This window comes from Neovison vison, chromosome 4, assembly GCF_020171115.1.
Source record: "Neovison vison isolate M4711 chromosome 4, ASM_NN_V1, whole genome shotgun sequence".
NCBI lineage: Eukaryota > Metazoa > Chordata > Mammalia > Carnivora > Mustelidae > Neogale > Neogale vison.
Window position 1 is genome coordinate 158,619,811 of NC_058094.1, and position 22,352 is coordinate 158,642,162.

The following is a 22,352-nucleotide window of genomic DNA, read 5'->3' on the forward strand; positions in this document are numbered from 1 at the left end:
TACTAGTTGACCGATCAGTTTATTATATATATTGTTCAGTCAAAAAACCAGACTTTTCATTGGGAGATCCACACATAGAGTCAGTGTCTGAAGGCCTAGTCTTTGTTCTTCCTCAGATGCTGATTCCTGGCATCCAGCATCCTCAAGGCAGGACAGGAGAGCGGAGCTGATGGTCACATGGGCCAGTAAACATATTTTCCACTTAATTTCCCTTCTCTCAGCTCTGTGCCTCCCCCGATCTCTTTAATTCTCAGTTTGAGGCCTTTTGGATTTAAGTTCTCCAGAGAATAAACACTTGGTGCCCTGCTGGTGGTTTGGGATGGAAGATGGTCAGAGAACACCTGTGGGTCATTTGCTTTGTACAGACTTCGAGGTTTCCGCTCTATTTCTGGTTGCAGAGTCATCTTCACGCTTTCTAGAAACTGTATCTCCTAGTCCTGAGCTTTTTCTGAGTTGTCCTAAGTAAATAATCTGATTATAACTTGAAGTTGTGACTGTCTGTGGTCAGTCTAGATTTGCCACCTTCATCCACATCTGAAAAAAATTCTCTCTTCATCCACTGGTGGTTCCTCATCTATTTATTTTATCCTTGCTTAAAATTTTATTCCTTAGCTGACATTTATGTCACTTCAGGGAAGGAGGGGGCGTCTGTGCGCAGTTTGCCCATGTCCTGCTCTTGAGAATGTAACATTCGTGGTTTAACTAGGGACAATTGACTGCTAAGACCCTTGCCCTGTAGAAATTTGTGATTTTGCTTGGACACAGACGTGGGTTGTAGGTGCTAATTGGTGGGAGCCGATCACACAGCACAGTGCAGGAGGGATTGTCTTGACCGCCAGGACTTAGTGTGACAGTGGACATTTGTCATCCTTACCACTAAACTGGCATTTTAAACTGTGACATAATGACAACTTTAGTCATGAAAATAAACTTAAAGGGAAAGCTATATGCTTTTTGAGGAGGTAGTGATGAAAGGGAATAGAATGTGAAGTGATAGTTGTTAAAAAGATAAAAATTGTACATGAATTTAAAGAATTGACTGCAGAAAGCAGTCCTTTGGCTCTGTGGCCTGTGTGGATCCAGCATAAGCTTGCTATTAAAACAAGCAAAAGCGTTAGTAAAACTCTTCCAACAAATGTTCCGGTCAGTATAAAGTTTCTAATCCAGCGAAGGTGAAAGGGTGGATTGTTAATTGATGTGTGCAGGAAAGGAATGATTGAATGGAAATGTAACTGTGGAGCAACTAGGAGCTTGTATAAACATCATTGTGTGACTGTGGTTAGTAAAGGGATTTGGACGTCTGCTTCATACTGTTCATTGAACCATGGAAGTAGGGACTTCTATAGTGTTGTGACACTTGTAAATTAATTCCTCAGGACACTGCATTATCTGGAGTGTACTTTAATTAAGAACCACATTTTCATTTACTGGTAGTCTGCTGTGTGAATTAATGTAACTTAAATTTACTAGTGGCTTTTTTGATTTTAGACACTGTATTATGTGACAGGAATTCAGATTTTTTTTTTCAGTTTTGTTCTTCAAATGTAGTGTCCTTTGATTCATATTGGTAAAAGGTGTCACTAGGGAATTTTAAAAAATGATACAAAAGTAGAAAAAGAATTAAAGTCAAACTCAACTAAAATAACAAAAATCAGCCTTCTAAATTCCATTAAAAAATAAATAAAACCAGGAGCACCCGGTTGGCTCAATCTGTTAAGCATTTGTCTTCAGCTCAGGTTGTGATCCCAGGGTCTTGGTATCAGACCCCATATTGGGCTCCCTGCTCAGTGGGGGACAGGGGATTTTGCTTCTCCCTCTCCCTCTGACACTCCCCACTGCTCGTGGACTCACAGGATCTCTCTCTGTCTCTCCCTCTCTAATGCATAAATAAAAAAATCTTTAAAAAACATAACAAGGGGCACCTGGGTTGCACAGTGGGTTAAAGCCTCTGCCCTTGGCTCTGGTCATGATCTCAGGGTCTTGGGATCAAGCCCCGCATCGGCTCTCTGCTCACCGGGGAGCCTGCTTCATCCTCTCTCTCTCTGCCTGCCTCTCTGCCTACTTGTGATCTCTGTCTGTCAAATAAATAAATAAAATCTTTAAAAAATAAAAAAATAAAAAACATAACAAAACAATAAATAAAACTTAACCACAGTTACAATAGGCACTTAGTATTTTTTTTTTTTTTTCAAAACAACAAATGCTTTACTGTTCCATTGAGATGTTTACAAATACCAAAAAATACCCAGGCCAGGCCCAGCAACCATGGCCCAGTGCTGGGAAGCAAGGCAAGGAGGTGGGCTTGGTGTTAGGCCGTGAATGGCTAAGGCCAGACAGCTGGCAGCCTGGTCCTCTGTTCTCCATTTCTGTTGCTCTAATAAGGCCAAAGCGGGGGAAACCAGACCTCCGGGTCTTCTCCCTCTGCTGCCTCCTCTTCTGTTCAGGTTTCCCCTAGTGGATATCTGAGCAGCCCTCCATCCCTGAGAGCCACTCAGCCTATGCAGAACCCCTCTCGCCGCCTCTCCCATCTGCTTTCCTCTTCCTCTGGTCTCTGGATGCCCCAGCTTCATTCCTCCGGCTCTAAGCAAGGCAGGAGTGGAGAGGAGAGGTTTGGACTGGAGGTTTGGCAAGCCGTGCATCAGGGCCTGGAGACACAGGCAGGGGGCGGGGAGGTGGTGTTCAGTTCCTTACCCCAGCATGAGATGCCTGAGGTCCCGGGCTGGAGAATAGGATGTATGTACCCTCAGATGGGCCCACAGCTGAAGCATGGTGTGACTAGGAACCAGGTGTCAGCAGCTCCTCCTTTTCCTATACACATGTGAGCTGGTCATCGTTTATTATGGCAATTTATATTTCTCTGTATTTCCATAGAGACAGTAGATTATAAGAATGAAATGTTTACATAATTTCTTTTTCTGTAGAGCTTGGCAAGGCCTTTATATTCTTTCTCATTGATAATTCAGTGGTTCTTCCTCGATTGCTAGCTTGTACCATGTTTGCCTCTGAAAACAGGATATATTCAGAGCCTACTGTAAACTCTACAATTTTAACAATTTATTACATGAACTATATACATTTTTATCTATTTGTCATTTAATCCTAACATGTTTAATTTAGAAACGATTTCAGAGCTTTAGCAACCCAATGAAATTAATTCATATTTTTGTTATATTGTTATTTTATGCCTAATTTAACCCCTTCCCCCCCCCCAAATCTGAAGGTCCTTGGTTATGTTGCCCATATTAGCTGGTCGGTGGTGGCACAGGGGACACAAAACAAAACAAAACAAACCCTCTGGAATCCTAGGGCAGGCTTCTTACCTCAAAGATCTCCCTTGCACAGTAGGAGTATCTTTATTCATTTGTTTATTCATTCAGCAAAATGGTACAGAATATCCAGAGCTTCAAGCATGAAAAAGACCTGGTCCTTGATCTCAAGCAGCACCCACTGGTGCTACCAATAGTCTAGTCTGCCTAGCCACATTCCAGGGCATATCTTCGAGAATATTCCACGAAACCCACAGACTTCACAAAAAAAAATGGACAATGTGGATTTCTAATGGAAGGCTCTTTGCCCTCAGGTCTTCTGTATATTATCTAAAATATCAGATGGTTGTCAAATATTTTACTGTCACATAGCACCTGTGCAGTCATATATCTTAGGAGTACCCACGCCAACATTCTTAACCATAGTCCATCAGAGTCCAGCTCTGCCACGTGATGACTGGAACTAAACATAGTAACCGAAAACCCTTCAGATTGAAATTCAGAATTCTCCCCACAGAATAAAAGAGTAATTTATATGGAGGTTTCAGCAGCGATTTCTCTTCGTGATGTGCAAATATGGCTTGTCTAAAAAGATTTGAGTATGTCATTTGCTTTGATCTTTAAGAGAATTACTAATGAACAGTTTTTTTCCTGATTCCTCATTTCATATTATTACAGGAGGATTAATACATTTGCATGGAGAAGTCTTATAACTTCCTTGTTCTGCATCAGCTGTCATATAAACAGAAATTAAAGATGTGCAAAGCTTATTAATTTGTTTTCTCTTGTCCTGCGTGGTCTACAGCTATTCCTTGGAGAAGTGCTTTCACTGCTAGCATTTTAAATGACTAATCAGATGGGACTTCTTTCTTCCTGTATTGTTCTGTAGTACAAGAAACACTGTTTTGTTTTTGTTTTTGTTTTTTTTTTGCTATCCAATGGAATATTTTGAGTCTTCCATTTTTTCCCTTACCGTAGCCCTCAGTAAGGGCCTTACCTATTTATGTTTTTGGGTTAATTGTGACTAGTTTCTAAGATGTTCCTGGTCCGAATAGTCCCACTTATCTATATAACCCATGGCTGCTGTTTTAAGGTTTTATCTCTGGGGTCTTCATTATCTGTGGGAGTTGGTTTTGAATTTTCAAACATTTTTAAACGTCCACAACAATCTTATTTGCACTGAGCAAACAATGATAGACTTCAGTTTTTGAGCATAGTTTTATTGTTTTCTCTGCCCGCACCTTAATTTTGAAGATTTGATTTTGTTTTATTTTTACCCTCGTTAGCATTTGTGTCATCAGTAATGAGAACCAATTTGCCATCTCCGTTTCTTCTTTTTTTCATCTCACCAGACATCTAACTAGGGAGAGGCAGCATGGTATCATGGAGAGATCACTGGCCCAGGATTCAGAATTACCTTTTCAGGTTCTGGGACTGAAGCTAAGACATTTAAACATGTAGTGCAGTTTCCTTACAGGCAAAAATCAAAACATTGTCTTAGACACTCTTTAAAATTCCTCCAGCTCTAGATTTTAGCATTCAAGGAAAATGTACTGCCGAACCAGAGGTTTCCATAGAGACTGCTGGAACTCCTTCAGAGTAGCTTACAAATGAAGTTAGGGTTTAGATATTTTGGTGAAATTTGGTTTAGATATTTTGCTGAGCTGATTTTTTTTTGCATTTAATATGATAATCACAATAGTTCTAAATCAAGTTCTTGTCTCTACTGCAGTTTCTTATGTGCACTCTTCAGACAAGCTTATGCAATCCATTCATTCATTCATTCATTTTAAGGATATTTATTGAACACCTATTTTTAAAAAATATTTTATTTATTTATTTAACAGAGAGACACAGTGAGAAATGGAACACAAGCAGGGAGAGTGGGGCAGGGAGAAGCAGGCTACCCACTGAGTAGGGATCCTGATGTGAGGCACGATCCCAGGACCTGAGCCAAAGGCAGACGCCTAACAACTGAGGCACCCAAGTGCCCCCGAACACTTATTTTGTACCGAACTTTAGATCCAGTCCTGGAGCTTACAAAGGGAAGAAAAACCCATCCAGGCTTTCAAGGGCAGAGAGAAAGTCGGTGTGATAAGCTTAACTGTAGGTATACAGTTAGTACACCGGCAGCTCAGAGATGAAGGTCATAAACTTACCCTTGGTGGTTAGTTGAGGAGAGGCAGGGAAGTCAAGGAAAATGTCATCCAGCAGTAATCACTTGGGCTGAAAGGTCAAACCCATCTTTCAAAGTTGACAGAATTAGGTTAAAGGGCACATAGGCCATGCCATGGGCAAAAGTAACCTACTTTGATATTTGTGGGTAAAGTAGAAGGACGGAGTTTAAGAAGCAGTTGAGAGAAAGGAAGGAACGGAGGGAGGGGGAAAGTGGTTGGAGACCAAAATGGAGAAATACTTAGGGATAGTTAGGTTATGGCACCTTGATGATAGAATGAAAGTAATACAGGAAAGGCAAGGGTTTCAGAGGATTCCCAAGTGTCTAGCTCAGGTAACTGGACCAGAAAGCAGAAATACAGTTCTGCCATATGATTCGGCACACACACACACACACACACACACACACACACAAATATACAGGTACTAAAATATATGTATAATGAAACATATATACTAAAATACATACATATATGCATATTAAAATGTGATCAAGAATTACTGTATGTAACGTAAGGACCGTTAATGCCATTGCTGCTGTAAGGTAGGTGGGCTTCTTGATCTTCCTCCTAAATCTTATTTCAGGTGTGGATGCTGAGAAGGCGGCTTCTACTCACCCATCTTTTCCCTCCTTCTGGGTTAGCAGCAGGTCACCCCGGGCCTCGGCTTTACTGAACTACATTCATTTTCTGTCCTTCATTCTTTGCTTTTGTTTAATTTTTGTCCTGATATGTTTAATTTGTAAGTACAGCTTTTTAAGTTGTTTCACAGTTTGAAGAATAAATCTTAGCATCCCCCTTACATAAAAGGTCTGTTGTTTTGGGTTGAATATTTTCTGAGATAAGCTTTTATACACAGTCTAAGGTTTGATTGGGTTTTGTTTTCATTTCTTGAGAGCTAAGTACGCCACAGAAGTATTTGACTAAGATATATTGTGCCTATCTGTGCCTAATGAACCACTAACCCACACAGTAAATGATGAGTGACAGTTTAATCAATCCAGTTCCTTCGATAGTCACCAAGGGCATGTGGAGTGTAATTTTTTAATCTTTCACTTTTCAAATACTGCAGATGCCAACATGAAAAGATCATGTCTGTTATGTGTAATAAGTTTTCTCACAAGTTAAAGAAAAAAATTTTTTTAAATTTTGATCTTTTAGAAGCTAACCTCCTAGGGAATTAAACTCTTTGGTCCATTTTACAAATACATACATTCCAACAGAGAAAAGTGAGATAAATAAATGGCCACCTTGGCGCGTCAGATCATACTGGCTTTAATTGCGTAATGGTGCATTTCAGTGAACCATGGCTAAATAAAATTACCTATTAGGTTAATTAATATGGAACCTTTCTGAGTTAGTATTGCATCCCAGTGTGTAAAATTCAGATTGTGTTTAGCATTTAATCTAATTTACTTCACCAGTCTGCTGTTTCTTTGTTGTTCCTTTGGCTGGAGCCTAAATACACATTTAGAAAATTAACCCGGATAAACAAAACAAAACAAAACAACTCCTTTCAAAACAGAATTACCTGGATTCCTTTGTATTCATGTTCCTCAGTTTCTGGTCCTATGACCAGCAGCATCTGCATTGCGTTTGGGAGGCTTGTTAGAAATGCGAGATCCTAGGGTGCCTGGGCAACTCACTTGGTTGGGTATCTGACTCTTGATTTTAGCTCAGGTCATGATCTCGGGGTTATGGGTTCCAGCCCCGAGTCCGGCTCTATGCTGAGTGTGCAGCCTACTTGAGATTCTCTCTCTCCTCTCCTCTGCACCTCCCCCACTCCACACACTCTCTCACTTTCTTTCCCTCTCTGAAAAAATAAACAATAATAAATAAAAGAAAGAAAGAAATGGAAGATTTCTGGCTTCAGCCCAGACCTAGTCAGTCAGAATTCTGTGTTCTACTAAGGTCTCCACCTGATTAGCATACACAGTAAAGGGTGAGAAGCAAAACTTCAGGTGCTTTTTTCCTGACTGACACATAGGCTTTGAAAAGATTTCTGGTGCCAGGTGAATATTGGGAGAGAAAAGCAAAAGAACTAACTTGCTCTGAGTTACGGTTCTTCTCATAAGCTTTCTTCCTGCTGGAAGCCGCTTGGCACTCTGTCTGTCTTTAGCCCTTTTCCCAAATGTTTTGACAGTGGTGCTAGCTCCGATTGGTTCTAAATGATTCTCTGAACTTGAGTAGAGGCATCCTAAGTGCATTTAAGGAAGTCTGCATGGAAGGGACAGGTCACCCCTCCTCGTGGTAGCGTGAGCTGGGCAGGTCCCTGGCGACGCTGTGCCATGATCCCACCCAGACTCTGTTGTTAAGCTCTGAGGCTGGAGAATGGAACTGTCACTTGTCTGCTTAAAGCTTTCCATCCTAAGGAATCTCAAGCCTTTGCTAATAATACATGGATGGGATTAGAAGCTCAAATCTAGGAGAGGGTTTTTTTTCTTTTTTTGTTTAGTTTTGTCTTGTTTTTTTTGTTTGTTTGTTTGTTTTGCTTTTTGAGATTTTGATTGTACCCTATTTTAAAACATATTAAGTACTTCTGCATTGTGTCCTGGGACTGCACCCAAACTGTTCCCCTGAGAATTAGGAAAGAAGGAGGACAATGTTTTATTTTTTGCTGACCAGAATAAGATTAATGCTGAGAAGAAAAATAATAAGCTTAAGTCCTGTTTTATATTTCTTCATGTAAGATAATCATCTATTGGGCTAATTAACATCTTGTAACACTAATGTCTTCATGAGAAAATTGAGTATTCGCCACTTGAAAGGCCATGTGTCAGATGCAGATAAGAGCTGAGGGGTCTATTGAATCCCTGTTTTTGTTGAAGGATATAAAGTTACCCAATGGGATTTTAATAATCAGGTACAGTGCATCTTAACTGGTGACAATATTGACTAACCCCATCTCATTCAGGTCTGGTGGAGGCAGGAGCTGCTATATGGCCAAAACCACTTTGACTCATTTGAGCTGTGTCTTTCAAAGTAAGAGACCAAATTCTGGTTCTGAGAACCATGATGGTGGCTGGTCCACTTATAAGTAAATACATTACAGTTGTGGAAAGTATCATGAGAAGCTGGAGTTAGGGAACCTAACCCAGTCTGAGAGATCAGGAAGCCTCCCAGAGAAGTGGTGGTGAGCTAGCCATTCCCTGCTCTGATGGAGAAAAGCCTTTGCCCCTTCTCTGGGCATGCCATTTTTTCCTCTACATTCACCCTCCCTGCTAATGCTCCAAACTTAATAGTTCAGATAAACTTTTCATCTTGAATTCCTTTCCCAGAGAGTGTGCATATCAGTTTTCAGATACTTTATATCAAAATTCATCTCTGATTAGCTTGCTGCCCAAGTTATTTCAGGTCAAACCTCAACTGACATCTTGCGGTCTAGCCCACAGTTCTAGGTGGCTTGTGCCGCTTCCAAGGAAAGTTCATCAAAATACACAGAGGTTCATTTTCTCTCATATAGTGAAAACTCAGAATGGTACAGCTCCTCTGCTTAAAATGACCAGTTCTATATACAGTTCCAAGGAGAAGCAGTTCTTCTCATTTTTTAATACTAAACTTTAAATTTTAGAATAGTTTTAGACTTATAGAAAAACTAAAGACAATAGAGAATTCCTGTTTCCTCCTCAGTTGGCTTCCCCTGTTGTTAACCTCTTCCACTGCTCTATGTGCTATGGACAGATGGTTCGTTTGTCTCAACTGAGGCTCCCGCAGTGTTCCATTGCTGTGAACTAGACAACTTCATTTTGATTTCATTAGTTTTTCTTAATTTCTTTTTTGTATTTTAGGATCCCATCCAGGATAGCATGTTACATGTAGTAATCATGTGTTCTTAGATTCCTCTGGGTTATGATAATCTCTCAGATTTTCTTTGTTTTTCATGACCTTGGCAGTTTTGAGAAGTACCAATGAGGCATTTTGTAGGCGGCTGTCCCTCAGTTTGGGTTGATCTAATGTTTTGGGGAGAAAGACCACAGAGGTGAAGTAGATTTTCTTAATCACATCACATCAAGGGTACTTGCTGGCAGCATGACTTATCACTGGTGAGGTTAACTTTGATCATATGGCTAGGGTCTTTTTTCCCAACTCTCTCCATTGTAAAGTTATCATCCATCTCCCATCCCTGCCTCCCTAGTCTGCTCTGAAACCAGGTTGCTCAGCTCAGCTCTTACTTGGTAGTAGGGGGAGAGGGCGGGAGGCTTGTATTGCTTTTGATTTGTTCAGTCACCAGTATTTTTGAGCCTTTACTATGTGCTGACCCTCTGTTCTGCCCTGGGAACAATGATGTGAACACACAACTTTGTCCCTGATCTTGGTCTTCCAGGATCAGAGGAAACACACCCTCAAAAAGCAAAGACAAGTGAATATCCGCTGAATGTGAGGAAGGACACAATCTAGGGGATGGAGGGGAAACATGGAGCCTGGGCAGGAAGGGGAAACCCACCTTATGTATGGTGGCTGGGAAGGACATTTCTGAAAGGAGCTGTTTGAGCGGACTCCAGACTAACAAGAAGCACTTACCCATGCACAGAGTGAGGGAAAATGTGTTCTGGGAGGAGGAACAGCAGTTCATATGCAGATCGTGAAATGAGGAGGAGGACGGGGTATTTCAGGAACAGAGAGCAGAGCCACATGACTGGACTGAAGAAAGCTCATGGACAGAGGTGTGATACGAAATTGGCGAGCATGTGGGGGCTTCCTGCGCACAGGTCTCCATTCTTCGTTTTAAGGTAGAAAAAAGCTCAAGCTATAATTTTAATAAAAATCTAATTAATTTCCTCTTAACAGACACACTGATGTTAGTTAGATGTGGGTAGAGGGAGGGCAGTTGGAAAGAAAGTAACTTGTAACCATTTCCAAACACAACTTTATATTTATATTATATTTATTTTCATTTATCAGGTAAGTTTTTCTAATATTTATAAAAATAAAAGGTAGTATTTCCACACAATAAAATTTGGCCTAAACACAAAAAAACAAACTTCTGAAAAAAATTCATAGAAGTAAATTCTCCTTCCCTCCAATCCATTATTCAGATCAACTCACCAAACCCTCTCTCGAGAAGAAATCCTTATAGAAGTGATTGTATAAACACTGTTATTAAAAGTCACCCTACACATGTGCTCCCAGTTTATTTCTTAGCCAAAATTAACAGAACAGGAAACAACATGTGTTGGAGAGGATGTGGAGAAAGGGGAACCCTCTTACACTGTTAGTGGGAATGCAAGTTGGTGCAGTCTCTTTGGAGAACAGTGTGGAGATTCCTCAAGAAATTAAAAATAGAGCTTCCCTATGACCCTGCAATTGCACTCCTGGGTATTTACCCCAAAGACACAAATGTCGTGAAAAGAAGGGCCATCTGTACCCCAATATTTATAGCAGCAATGGCCACGGTTGCCAAACTATGGAAAGAACCAAGATGCCCTTCAACGGATGAATGGATAAGGAAGATGTGGTCCATATACACTATGGAGTATTATGCCTCCATCAGAAAGGATAAATACTTTTGTAGCAACATGGACGGGACTGGAAGAGATGATGCTGAGTGAAATAAGTCAAGCAGAGAGAGAGTCAATTATCATATGGTTTCACTTATTTGTGGAGCATAACAAATAGCATGGAGGACAAGGGGCATTAGAGAGGAGAAGGGAATTTGGGTAAATGGGAAGGGGAGGTGAACCATGAGAGACTATGGACTCTGAAAAACAATCTGAGGGGTTTGAAGTGGCGGGGGGGTGGGAGGTTGGGGTACCAGGTGGTGGGTATTATAGAGGGCACGGCTTGCATGGAGCACTGGGTGTGGTGAAAAAATAATGAATAATGTTTTTCTGAAAATAAATAAATTGGAAAAAAATAAAAATAAAAATAAAAATAAAAAAATACTTTAAGATTAGGGGCACCTGGGTGGCTCAGTGGGTTAAAGCCTCTCCCTTCAGCTCAGGTCAAGATCCCAGGACTGGGATCAAGCCCCGCATCAGGCTCTCTGCTCAGCAGGGAGCCTGCTTCCTCTCTCTCTGCCTGCCTTTCTGCCTACTTGTGATCTCTGTCAAATAAATAAATAAATCTTTTAAAAAAAATACTTTAAGATTAAAAAACACACTGAAAGGTCAAAATATCCATCTTCAAGTTTTAAGAATCTACTAATTTTGGGGTAAGTTGCATGGAAAGTCTTAAAGCATATCTACCATAGGAAAAGTGCTGAGGAAAAGAGTGAAAAGCCAGATCGTTTTTGAGAGCCCATTTCAATTACTGATTTATTCACAAATAATTGTATGTATTTAATATGTATTTTCTTTTTTTTTTCTCCATAACTGATGAAGGTGATTTCTTCTATATCCAAGTATGCTTTTATACAAGTGAAGTGTAACATAGAGCAGGGTTTGGCAAACTTGGTCTATAAAAGACCAGACCATATGTATTTCAGGCTTTTCAGGGCATATGGTCTTTAGCAGCTCTTCAGTTCTGCTGTGAGGACCAGAAAGCAGCATAGACAGCATGGAAATGAATGTGCAGCTGGGCTCTAATAAAATCTTATTTATGAACACTGAAATCTGAATTTCATATGATGTTCATAAGTCATCAGTTATTCATCTTCTGGTTTTTTTCAACCATTTAAAAAAGTCAAACCCAGTCTTAGCTTATAGGTTATAAAAACAGACACTGAGCAGGATTTGGTCTGCAGTTTATGGAGCCCTGTGTATTACTCTGTGTGGCCCCCGTACCCCCAGGAGAGAGAGGGCTGATACTAATGCCAGTCTCATCCATTTGCTGCCATGGATGGGAAGGAAAGAGGTGGCTTTATGACCAGTGGTTGTAATTGGTTCTGTCCTCGAGACTATTTTATCTCCTGGTCTGCCTTTAATTGGGGTTTTTCACCTGTATGTCCACTTAGTGACCTTCATCCATCGTGAGTCCTGGGATGCAGGGAAAAAACTGAGACCTAGCCTGGGGATAAAAGGTCAAGTTCTTAGCCTGGTGTATGGACTTCTCCTCTCTTTTTAACTCTCTCTTCCAGTTTATTATAAAAGAATTTGGCTCTCCCAAGACTCCTCATGTGTAGGGTCCTGTTTTCTCTGTCTGGAATGTCCATTCCCACTCCCGTGACATGACCCCTTAAGGCACCATGTTCCACTTTCCTAGTCTCGTTAGACTTTAGGAGTCCAAGTGCTTCCAAACTCTCCACACTGGGCTGAGCATGTCCTTCTGTGTTCCTTTGGTATTTATGATGGGAATTGGTAGAATGTTTTAGAATTACTGTGTTTATAGTACACAGACATACTTGAACTCCTTCTTTTGGGGAGTGCTGTGAAGTATGTAAACCTGGCGATTCACAGACCTGTACCCCTGGGGATAAAAATATATGTTTATAAAAAATAAAAAATAAAAAAAAAAGTTTAGATGACTGTACCAATCAGGAGAAGAGAAGCTGAAGGAAAAGAAAACTTTTCTATTAGACTATCAAAAAAGAAAGTCATCATTATGCTGGAGGAAAGACTAAGTTATCTCTGTATTCTCTTTGTAGAAAATATTCTTGAATTCTTACAGAAGAGGTAATCAAAGATTATGCAGCCAGAATTGTAGAAAGAAAAGTATTTAGAGAGGTGTGTCAGTTAATAGATATGTTACATTATTTTTCTGAATTTAATATTATTTGTCCTATTTGTTAGGTTTAAAAATTTGCAGTTTCTTGTGATTTATTTTCTCAGTCGGAGTTCACTTTTGTATTCAATTTTTTATTCATAATTTTGTATACTTTTCCAAAGATTTATTTATTTTAGAGAGAAAGTACACATGCAAGTAGGGAGGAGGGGCAGGAGGAGAGGGGAGGCAGAGAATCTCCAGCAGACTTCCTGCTGAGCACAGAGCTGGACACGGGGCTCAATCCCAGGACCCTGAGATCATGACCTGAGCTGAAGTCAAGAGTAAGCCACTTAACTGACTGAGCCACCCAGGTGCCCCAAATTTCTACACTTTTTCAAAATAAGAACACCCCAGTTGTTTGACCTTCAACCTTAAAACGTTGTCCCTCCATAATCATAATTACAAAGAATTATAAATTCCAGGGCACCTGGGTGGCTCAGTCAGGTAAGCACTTGGGATTCTCTCTCTCCCTCTCCCTCTGCCCCCTCCACCCCCACACCCTGCTCTCTCTCGCTCTCTGTAAAATATATAAATAAACTTCTAAAAAAAAGAATTATCAATTCTGCTTAAAATCTTATTTTGAACTGTGGTGAAGAAATCACACATCTGCAGCATAAATTTGGAAGTTTTGAGTTTAGAAGAACTGAAGGATACGTGAGCATGGGCAGGTGTTTCATACATTATCTTACCAGGTAACCAGTCCTATGTGAGTTTGAACACACTGAATCCTGCGACAGCTCTAATTGTAAGCTTTGTGACCAGTTCTTATTCTTGAAAAATTTAGACTCTGTGTGTGATAATGACATAATTATTCAAATTGTCAAAAGAAGCAACAAATTAAAGGAGACTTTTCCTGAAATAAGGTTATATATCATAAGTATAGAACTTAAGTGATTGAATTCTCTCTCGGTGAGCCACAGGGCAGGCAGCTTCATCTATCAAGAGTGAGGGAGTGGGAGTGCAGGGGAATAGAGGGTAATGGGGGGGAAAAAAGTAAAGTAGGCAGTAGTCCCTTGGTATTAATTTGAAGGGCTTTTACTGCTGTGTGGGAATAAGGCAACTCCAGTAATAAAGTATTCTGCCAGGCTATAATATATTGATACATTTGATACTTCTGCTTTTTAATTTTCTTGTGCATTCTGTCACCTTTTATATAGCCTTGAAGTATAATTCTGTCCACTTTATTAGTATGCCCTCACACATCTTTGGAAAATGATGTCATCAGAAACATCTATTGGAAACGAGAGTCCATGTCCCTTAGCCAGCTGAGCAGATGAAAGCCTATGGAAAGTCTGTATCATCGTATTCCAACTGAGTGAAATTGCAGCATAGATTTATCTTTAGTCGTTCTCAGTACCGTGTTATGGAGTTGATCTGGACCAAGCAAGAGAAGTGGTAACAACGTATCTGTGAGTGTGTAATGGTTACGTCACCCACCAGCTTGGCCGCCTCGTACCCAGTGGTGGCGGCTGGGGCTTGTGCTGAGGGTCTCCGCACCCCTAGCTGCAGCCTCTGCTGGGAAAGACAAAAGCCAAATGACACTGAGTGGAGAGTATATTCTGAATGTTGGAAGGAAGGTGTCGGTAGCTGTTGAAGATCTGAACTATTTTATGTAAATGTAAATAAGAAGACAATAGGGGGGCACCTGGGTGGCACGGTCAGTTGAGCATTTGACACTTGGTTTCAATTCACATCCCAATCTTGGGTTATGATCTCAGGTCAAGAAATGGAGCTCCCTGTTGGGCTCCATGCTCAGCACAGAGTCTGCTTACTGATTATCTCTCACTCTCCCTCTACTCCTCCTGCTCGTGCTTTCTCTCTCTCTCAAATAAATAAAAGAATTTTTTTAAAAAAGATAGTAGAAATGTAGGTCAATAGTCTTAAAAAAGAATTATTGACATAAAAATTTGGAAAGACACCATATTGAAGCTTTAGTCCTAACCAGGCATCTGAAGCCCCAATATTTATAAGAATATCATAGCATTTTTAGTGTGCTGATAAAATGATTGTCAAAGTGTATGATGTGTCTCAAATCTTAAATGAAGACAACTTGTGTTAAACCCAGTCTTCCTAGAACACTGATTTTAAAATTATTTGTTATTTAAATGGAACTCTTCTTATGATATTTTATATAAGCATCTATTTGGTTTTAGTCATTTTGATTCTGTTTACTTTGGGTATTTAGTTTGGATAGTAATTACGTGCTATAACAGAGAAGAGATTTCTGCAATTCAATACATTGTTTATATACAACTGTGATAACAAGTGGGGCAGTTACAGAGATGTAGGCCCTTGTCCTTAACCTCTGAAGGATCAGAAGTAAGTTAGACACAAGGGTTTTGCTCTCCCTAAGTTGAATATGAGTGCAGCAATTGAAGAAGTATGCCAGTATGTTCATGATTCCATCAGAATGTTTTCAGGAAACAAACCCATTCAAGGTAAAACCATTTTATACACACACATATGCGTGCGTGTGTGTGTGTGTGTGTGTGTGTGTATCCTGGAGAATTGCTAGAAGGTAGAGAGTGCTAGCAAAAGCAATGGATTATCTGAATATCCAGGCCTTAGGAAGGCAGAAACCAGGTCAATTCAGGGGACTTCATCTGCAAAAAAACCATTCTTGTTAGTCATTAATATGACTTATCTCATTGACATATGCTAGTTTCTTTCCATCTCTCTCCCAAGAGATTGTTCATTGAAGTCCCAGCAGACATATCTGACTGACTCTCTGCCTATACTATGGATTGGCTGTTTCCGCTGGGTTGGGTGCAGGCCGCTGTGGTCTAGGAGGCCAGGCTCCTCCTGATCAGCTGGACTGTCTTACGAGACAAGGACTTTGAGCATGGCCTGCTGAGCTAGGAGGGGAATTTGGCCATAGTAGATGGCTTATATATTGAATGAGAACTTAACAAAATAAATTCAATAAGGGAGCTCTTCTATCTGCTGGAATATTCGTGGAAGGCTTTGTGGAAGAAATGACATTTAAATTAGATTATAGAAGTTGGGTCAGATTTATATATTAAGAGCAAGTAAATGAAGAAGAATGGAGTTGTAGGTCGTGAAGCAATTTGAGTCAAGCTGTATGGGGCTATGCTGGGGCTGTGGGCAGGTCAGTTTAGCCCAGTGATTCTCAGGTCCTCAGTGTAGCTTCCCTGAATCCCCTGAGCAGCCTGAGTCATCACCTGGGATCCAACTTAGACTGATTGAAATAGGATCTCTGGGGTTTGTGTTCAGATTATTTGCAGTTTTTAAAAGTTCCCCTCAGGTGCTTTTGATGCAGAGAGGTTGGAGAACCCCTGGACAGCTTGAGAGGACAATATATTAAGAATTCGTGAAATGGGGTTGGAAAGGAACATTTGAAAAAGACTGGAGGTTTTCTAGTTCAGGCCGAAGAGTTTCTTGACTACTTCCTGAAAATAGGATGGAGCTGTGAGCATTATATTTTATTGGCTACCACCGTTTTTCTGAGCCCAGGGTAGCTGCATCTGTTAGAGACCTTTCAGGGCACTAGACAGAGAGGGAAAGGAAAGAAGCAGGGTCTAGATATATGTGGCACGGCCCTTGGTACTCATTAAGAATGTCACTTATTCATTGTTTCTCTATAGGAGTAGACATCCTAATTCCAGATTTAATTTTCCAGGATATAGTGGAGTTTTTGTACAGTTCTTTCTTCTCTCTTTAGGGGAGTCGGCTGCATCTTTGTCGAAATGATCCAAGGAGTTGCTGCTTTTCCAGGAATGAAAGACATTCAGGATCAACTGGAACGAATATTTCTGGTAAGTTCTTACAGAGTGCTTCTGAGAAAAATTGGTTTCTCATTCATCCTTTCATGACAAATTGTACAGTGCTGTTGGAAAATTATTTTAAACAAATTTATTAGTTGTCACATTTAATTCTAACATATTTTTTTGCACCTTTGGAAAAGCAGGAAATCAGTTAAGAATTGTGTTTTTAAACTACTGCACATGAATAATGTAACAAAAATGGTAGGAGACGATAGATTGTTGGTAGCAATGTAGAATAGTGGGTTAAAAATGAGGGCTCTGGCAGAAGAATTTCAAACAATTTATGTAGGTGCCCCGACCCCCTTAAGTGGGTGGAGCTTAACTCTCTGCCATCCCCACCCACTTAAATGTGGGCTTTAATTGGTAACTTTTTCCATCAAGTAGAGTTTGGAAAAAGGAGGGTAGCTTTAAAATGGAGAACAGGTAAACCACCTCAGCCAGGTGTTAAAGGCTTGCATTATCAAAGATAAATCATGTTGGTAGCCTGTACTTTGATAAAATGTGTACATTTTACATTATTGTAAAATGTACAATTTACAATTATACATTTGATAAAATGTGTCACTGCCTTTTGATAAAATGTATCACTGGTCTTCCTTTCAAAAATTCTAATCCTAGTCTAATCATAAAAACACATCACACAAACTTGAGGGACATTCTACACAATGCCTGATTAGTACTCCTCAAAACTGTCAGAGTCATCAAAAACAAGGAAAGCCTGAGAAATTGGCATAGCCCAGAGTAGGCTAGGGAGCACAATAATTCAACATAGTATGGTATCCTGAATGGAATCCTGGAAGAGAAAAAGACATTAGGGAAAACCAGTGACATCTGGTAAAAGTGGGCAGGTTAATAAATATCAGTGTATAGTTAGCTGTGACAAAATATACCATTTAATTTAAGATTTAAAGAGGAAACTGGTGAGGGGTATATAGGAATTCTCTGCACAGTTTTTTGCAACTTTTCTATCAGTTTAAAACTATTCTAAAATTAGAAGCATTTCAACTTTTAAAAATCTGCACAAAGAGAAAATAAAATGTGTTCTTGTGCCAGACGTTCTGGATTTATCACCTGCACTGTCATCTTGAGCAAGGAATTTAGTTAACTGAGCTGTAGTTTCCTTGGGGAGAAATGAAGGCTTAATAACAGCACCCATCTCATAGGTTGTTTTGATGAATATTTGACTTAATACACATAAAACGCTTTTAGAACAATGCCTGGCACATAGTTAACATCCCACAAGTTATTATTTTTATCAAAGCATTTTATTTTTGTTCAGTAGAACTTCCACATTAGCTAATATTCATATAAACCTATTTTTTAAAACATGGAATCAGAGCCAGACAAATTAAGGTCTTTGGTGAGAGGATTCAAGCTGTATGCATTATAGCAGTCAATCACATTATCATACTTTTACCTTCTTGAGTAAGACTCCCATATGAACTCACTGGGGCAAATTTTAGTATGGACCGTAGCAAGAGATGAACATACGTATTAGCATGTATTTTAGTTATGCAAATGCAGCATTAGTGTAGAGCTTTCATATTAAATATAAGGACCCAGGAGGGTGTAGTGATATGAATTGAGACCCCCCCATCACTATTGTGTTCACTACTGTGTTCATCAGCAGTAAAATGATTGCAAAAGTGGGCAATGGAAACTAGGGAATCGAAGCACACATGATTCCTCCAAGCTGTATCCTATACACCCCAGGGGCCCCTGTAAATCATGGCAGATGGAGAAATAGCAGAGTCCCTAATATTCTAGAAACCTTCTTCCAAGTGTTGCTGTATTGATTTCTTCTCCCTGAAGCTGTATGTACCAACTTTCCTTTTAATTTTACTTATGTTTTTAAATACATAAAGTCCCACATTGAATGTTAAAATGTCTTATGATTATAAGAACAGGGCATCTGTATACAGAAAATTTCCAGTGTCTGAAAGCTGAAAAATCACCCTTTTGGCCTAATAAGCAGAGAAAGCCACATTTAATGTTTTTACATATATCCTCCATTTCTATACACATTAAGAAAAATCAAATCATATTTTATATACCTTTTATAACTTTCTTTTTTCATCTAACAGTATGTAATTAATACCTTTCATTGAAAAATGAATCCAGAAACTTATCGTTCTTAATAACAAAGGAGTGTTTCATTGCATGGATGAGACGTTATTTGCTTAATCAGCCCATGGAAATAGCTTGTTTATAGTCTTTAACTATTATTAAGTACTGTCAGATACATCCTTTGCATACTAATCCTCTTAGTTAAAAATAATTATTAGAATTCAAAGTCCTTAATTCAATAACATTTAATTTTCATAAATTTATTGACTGTTCTTACACTTAGATCCCTTCATCTATAGTCATGAAACATTTCCTTCTCCCTCTTCCTAAGAAAACCTCTTACTGATTTGATTGAGATTATACTGAGCCTGTATTAGGAAGAAAGTATATTTAAAAAAAAATATACATATATATATAAAATATGTAAATATATATAAAATATATAAAGTAGAGCTTTCCCATCTAAGAATAAATTATATTTCTTTATTAATATTTTATGATCCTTTGCATAAGTATTTGGTTTATATTTTCTCTTCCTATTTTCTACCTAAGCTTTTATTTTCCTTCAGTTTTTTTAAATAACTTTCCAGAACTATTTTCTTAAAAATATAATAAACTTGTTTATTTTTATGTCCCTGAAAAAAATAGCAAAAGAGGGAATTTTAATGGGCTGTGGTTTGCATCATAAAAATTTTTATGCTAAAACTATCTTCAAATATTTAGCCTTTTAATTTATTTGAAGCTGAACTATAATAATAATAATACCTTTTAATTATATTCTGAGAATAATTTCCTAAACTTTAGTTTCAACCTTACTGTTCACTCTGCAATAATTATTGAATAATGCTTATATAACCTTGTTAAATTACTGATTTTTATACTAAAATCACTAACTTACTATATTTGAAATCAGAAAACTTCAAAAGGGAATCATATAGAAAAATATTTTCATATATACATTATTTCCAGATGAATTTAAAAGAAAAGAAAATGGTTATATAAATAAGATATATGCTATAGCAATAGAAGCAAAAAATGAGTTTCATAAAAGTATGGTTTATTACTAGAGTTAATCAAAGATTTCATTTTATATATTATTTTTATAATGCAGTGATTTCCAATAGGTACTGTCTTGTTGGGTTGCTTCCTGTTTGCAAATTTTCCCATTATTATTATTTTTAATGGCAATAATTTCCTAATTTTATGGGTATTCAGAGACCTTTGAGCTATGACTAGGCTTTTAATAAATCAAAGAAATAAGATGGCAGATTTCCCATGGGACATTGATATGTGAAACTACAGTTTGCTCCTGTTAGAGCACAGAGCTCTTTAAATGCAGATAAATGTCATGATTGATGGTAATAGTTTCTTCATTTACTGTAGTTTTTTTTTTTTAACATGTGTAATGATTCTAACAAGTAAAATGTTCTTTGGCAATTAGGAGATAAAGGTCATTGTCTGTATAAAATTGCTGCTTTAGAATTAAATAGTATTATGTTGTACTCTGAAGAATGAGACATGACCACAAAGAGAGGAATCTATAGACTTCTTAAGACAGTTAATGTTATCATCTTAAGTCTTACTTTCTCTACGAAATTGTTTAAATTTGGAAAAAGCAAATTTATATCCCATCAAATATGTAGACTCTCTCAGGAATTGTGCGGTCACTGGAAGAAGAAATTTTACTAATCCAGAATAGTTGAATCACTGGGAAAAAATGCTTTTCCTCAGTGACCTTTTATGTCTGGTCTGAATCAGAATTACTATTAAAGTGTGATTAAATCCCCTTTCACAGGCTTCTCATATAAATTGCCAGAGACTCTCTTCTAAAGTGGCATTTGTGTATCTGGCCTCTGGTAAGGCATTGCCAAGGAGATAATCAACTTTGAGAAGTCATAAAACATGGGATTATTTGGTTTGTTTTGTATTTTAATACAGGGATTAAGTCCATTCATTCTCCTGTGAACTGTGTATAGAAAGGTGGTTAATAACTTAGAAGATCAAAATTAATAGCTTGTTACCCAAGACAACTAATATAATTAACTCCCACACATTGAGTCTTTCCAACAAATACAAAAGGCAACAAAGACCAATCAGTAAAGCCCTTATATTTTTCTTTCAAAGATTTTCTTTCTTTTTTTTCCTTCTCTCCCTTTGGTGGAAGTGAGCAGTGCATATTTTTAAGTTCATCGAACTTATTTCTGCAGCATAATAACTGTGTTGATGTATATTAGGTGAGCTGGTTCTACTACAATCTGAGATTTCGCCACTAAATCATTTTCCTTGAAATTGTGATATTCCTATGCAAGAAAGGAAGGAAAGTGATGGAAGTTTGACAAATTACATTCAAGACATTTTGAATTGCCAGGTGAATGGGCACCTACTTGTCTGAGCAGTAACTCTGCTATTAGGTGAGAAGAGCGATTTATATTCATTTCTCCAGCATTACCTTTCTTAGTGTGGCATGAGGTATGCTATTCACCTTCGTTATTTGCAAAAATAAGCAGGAGATATATTCATCCTGGTAAATATATATTCAGAGTGACAAAAATCAGAAGTAATAACAAAAATTTGTATTCTAATCACATTGTTCCGAATTGAAAAAGAAATCCACTTGATGGAACCCTGGGAATATGCGTCTCTCTCACTTACGACAGCTGCACAAATGGCAGAGAATGCTTGCACAGCTGCCTGAGACCTTTGGCAGATGCTTCTGGCTTTGTGTGGCTGGCTGGTGGCCCAATGTACAGCGGCCATGACAGAGGAGCTGGCATCAGTTAGTTGTGGGGCCGTCCTTGTTCTCTCTGCCTTTGACTATTGATAACCCTGAGGATCTCACCTCTCCCTGTTTTCTAGATCTTTGGGCCTGCAATGAAATTTCATTGAGCAATTGTTTGTTATCCTGTTGTACATTACTTGATTAGTACAGTTGTTCAGATGTTCCTCTTCCTTAAATATATGTCCTTCAGAATGTGTGTGTGTGTGTGTGTGTGTGTGTGTGTGTGTAAAGAGCCACTTGCAACTTTGAAAACTATTACTCAGCCTGGCCATTGAGTCACATCCTTGCTTAAGCCTCTGTGGTTTCCCGAGGACTAACTATAGAAATGTGGTCTTCAGATTCAGTTCAGTCCTTGTTTCCCCAACCTGCTCTGTTTCCAGGCTCTTCACTCAGATGATAATGTTGAGGTTTCATGACTGGCTCGGATGGCCGTATGGAAAGTAAGAGAAAACCTGGTGGTCATTATCTTTAATGGCTGTTACCATCCATTTAGAAATAGTAGGCAGAATGTTAAGATAGAATATTGAGATCACAGACTGTGTCCCCAGTACCACTATTGGATTTGCTTGAGGTCATTTCTGGCAGACTTCTTCAGTACTCGCTTTGTGGCACTAGATACAGTGGATGTAAAGGAATTGTG

General features: G+C 38.8%; 1 protein-coding gene across 4 annotated transcripts in view; it reads left to right on the top strand.

Moving 5' to 3' along the window:
• Positions 1 to 22,352, top strand: part of CDK14 (cyclin dependent kinase 14) — a 570,565-nt gene that overhangs the window by 338,503 nt on the left and 209,710 nt on the right. For all 4 annotated transcript variants that reach the window (XM_044245987.1, XM_044245990.1, XM_044245988.1 and 1 more), the window contains one exon: positions 16,764 to 16,857. In XM_044245987.1, the coding sequence (XP_044101922.1) occupies positions 16,764 to 16,857 (94 nt within the window). The remainder of the gene's footprint in view (positions 1 to 16,763; positions 16,858 to 22,352) is intronic.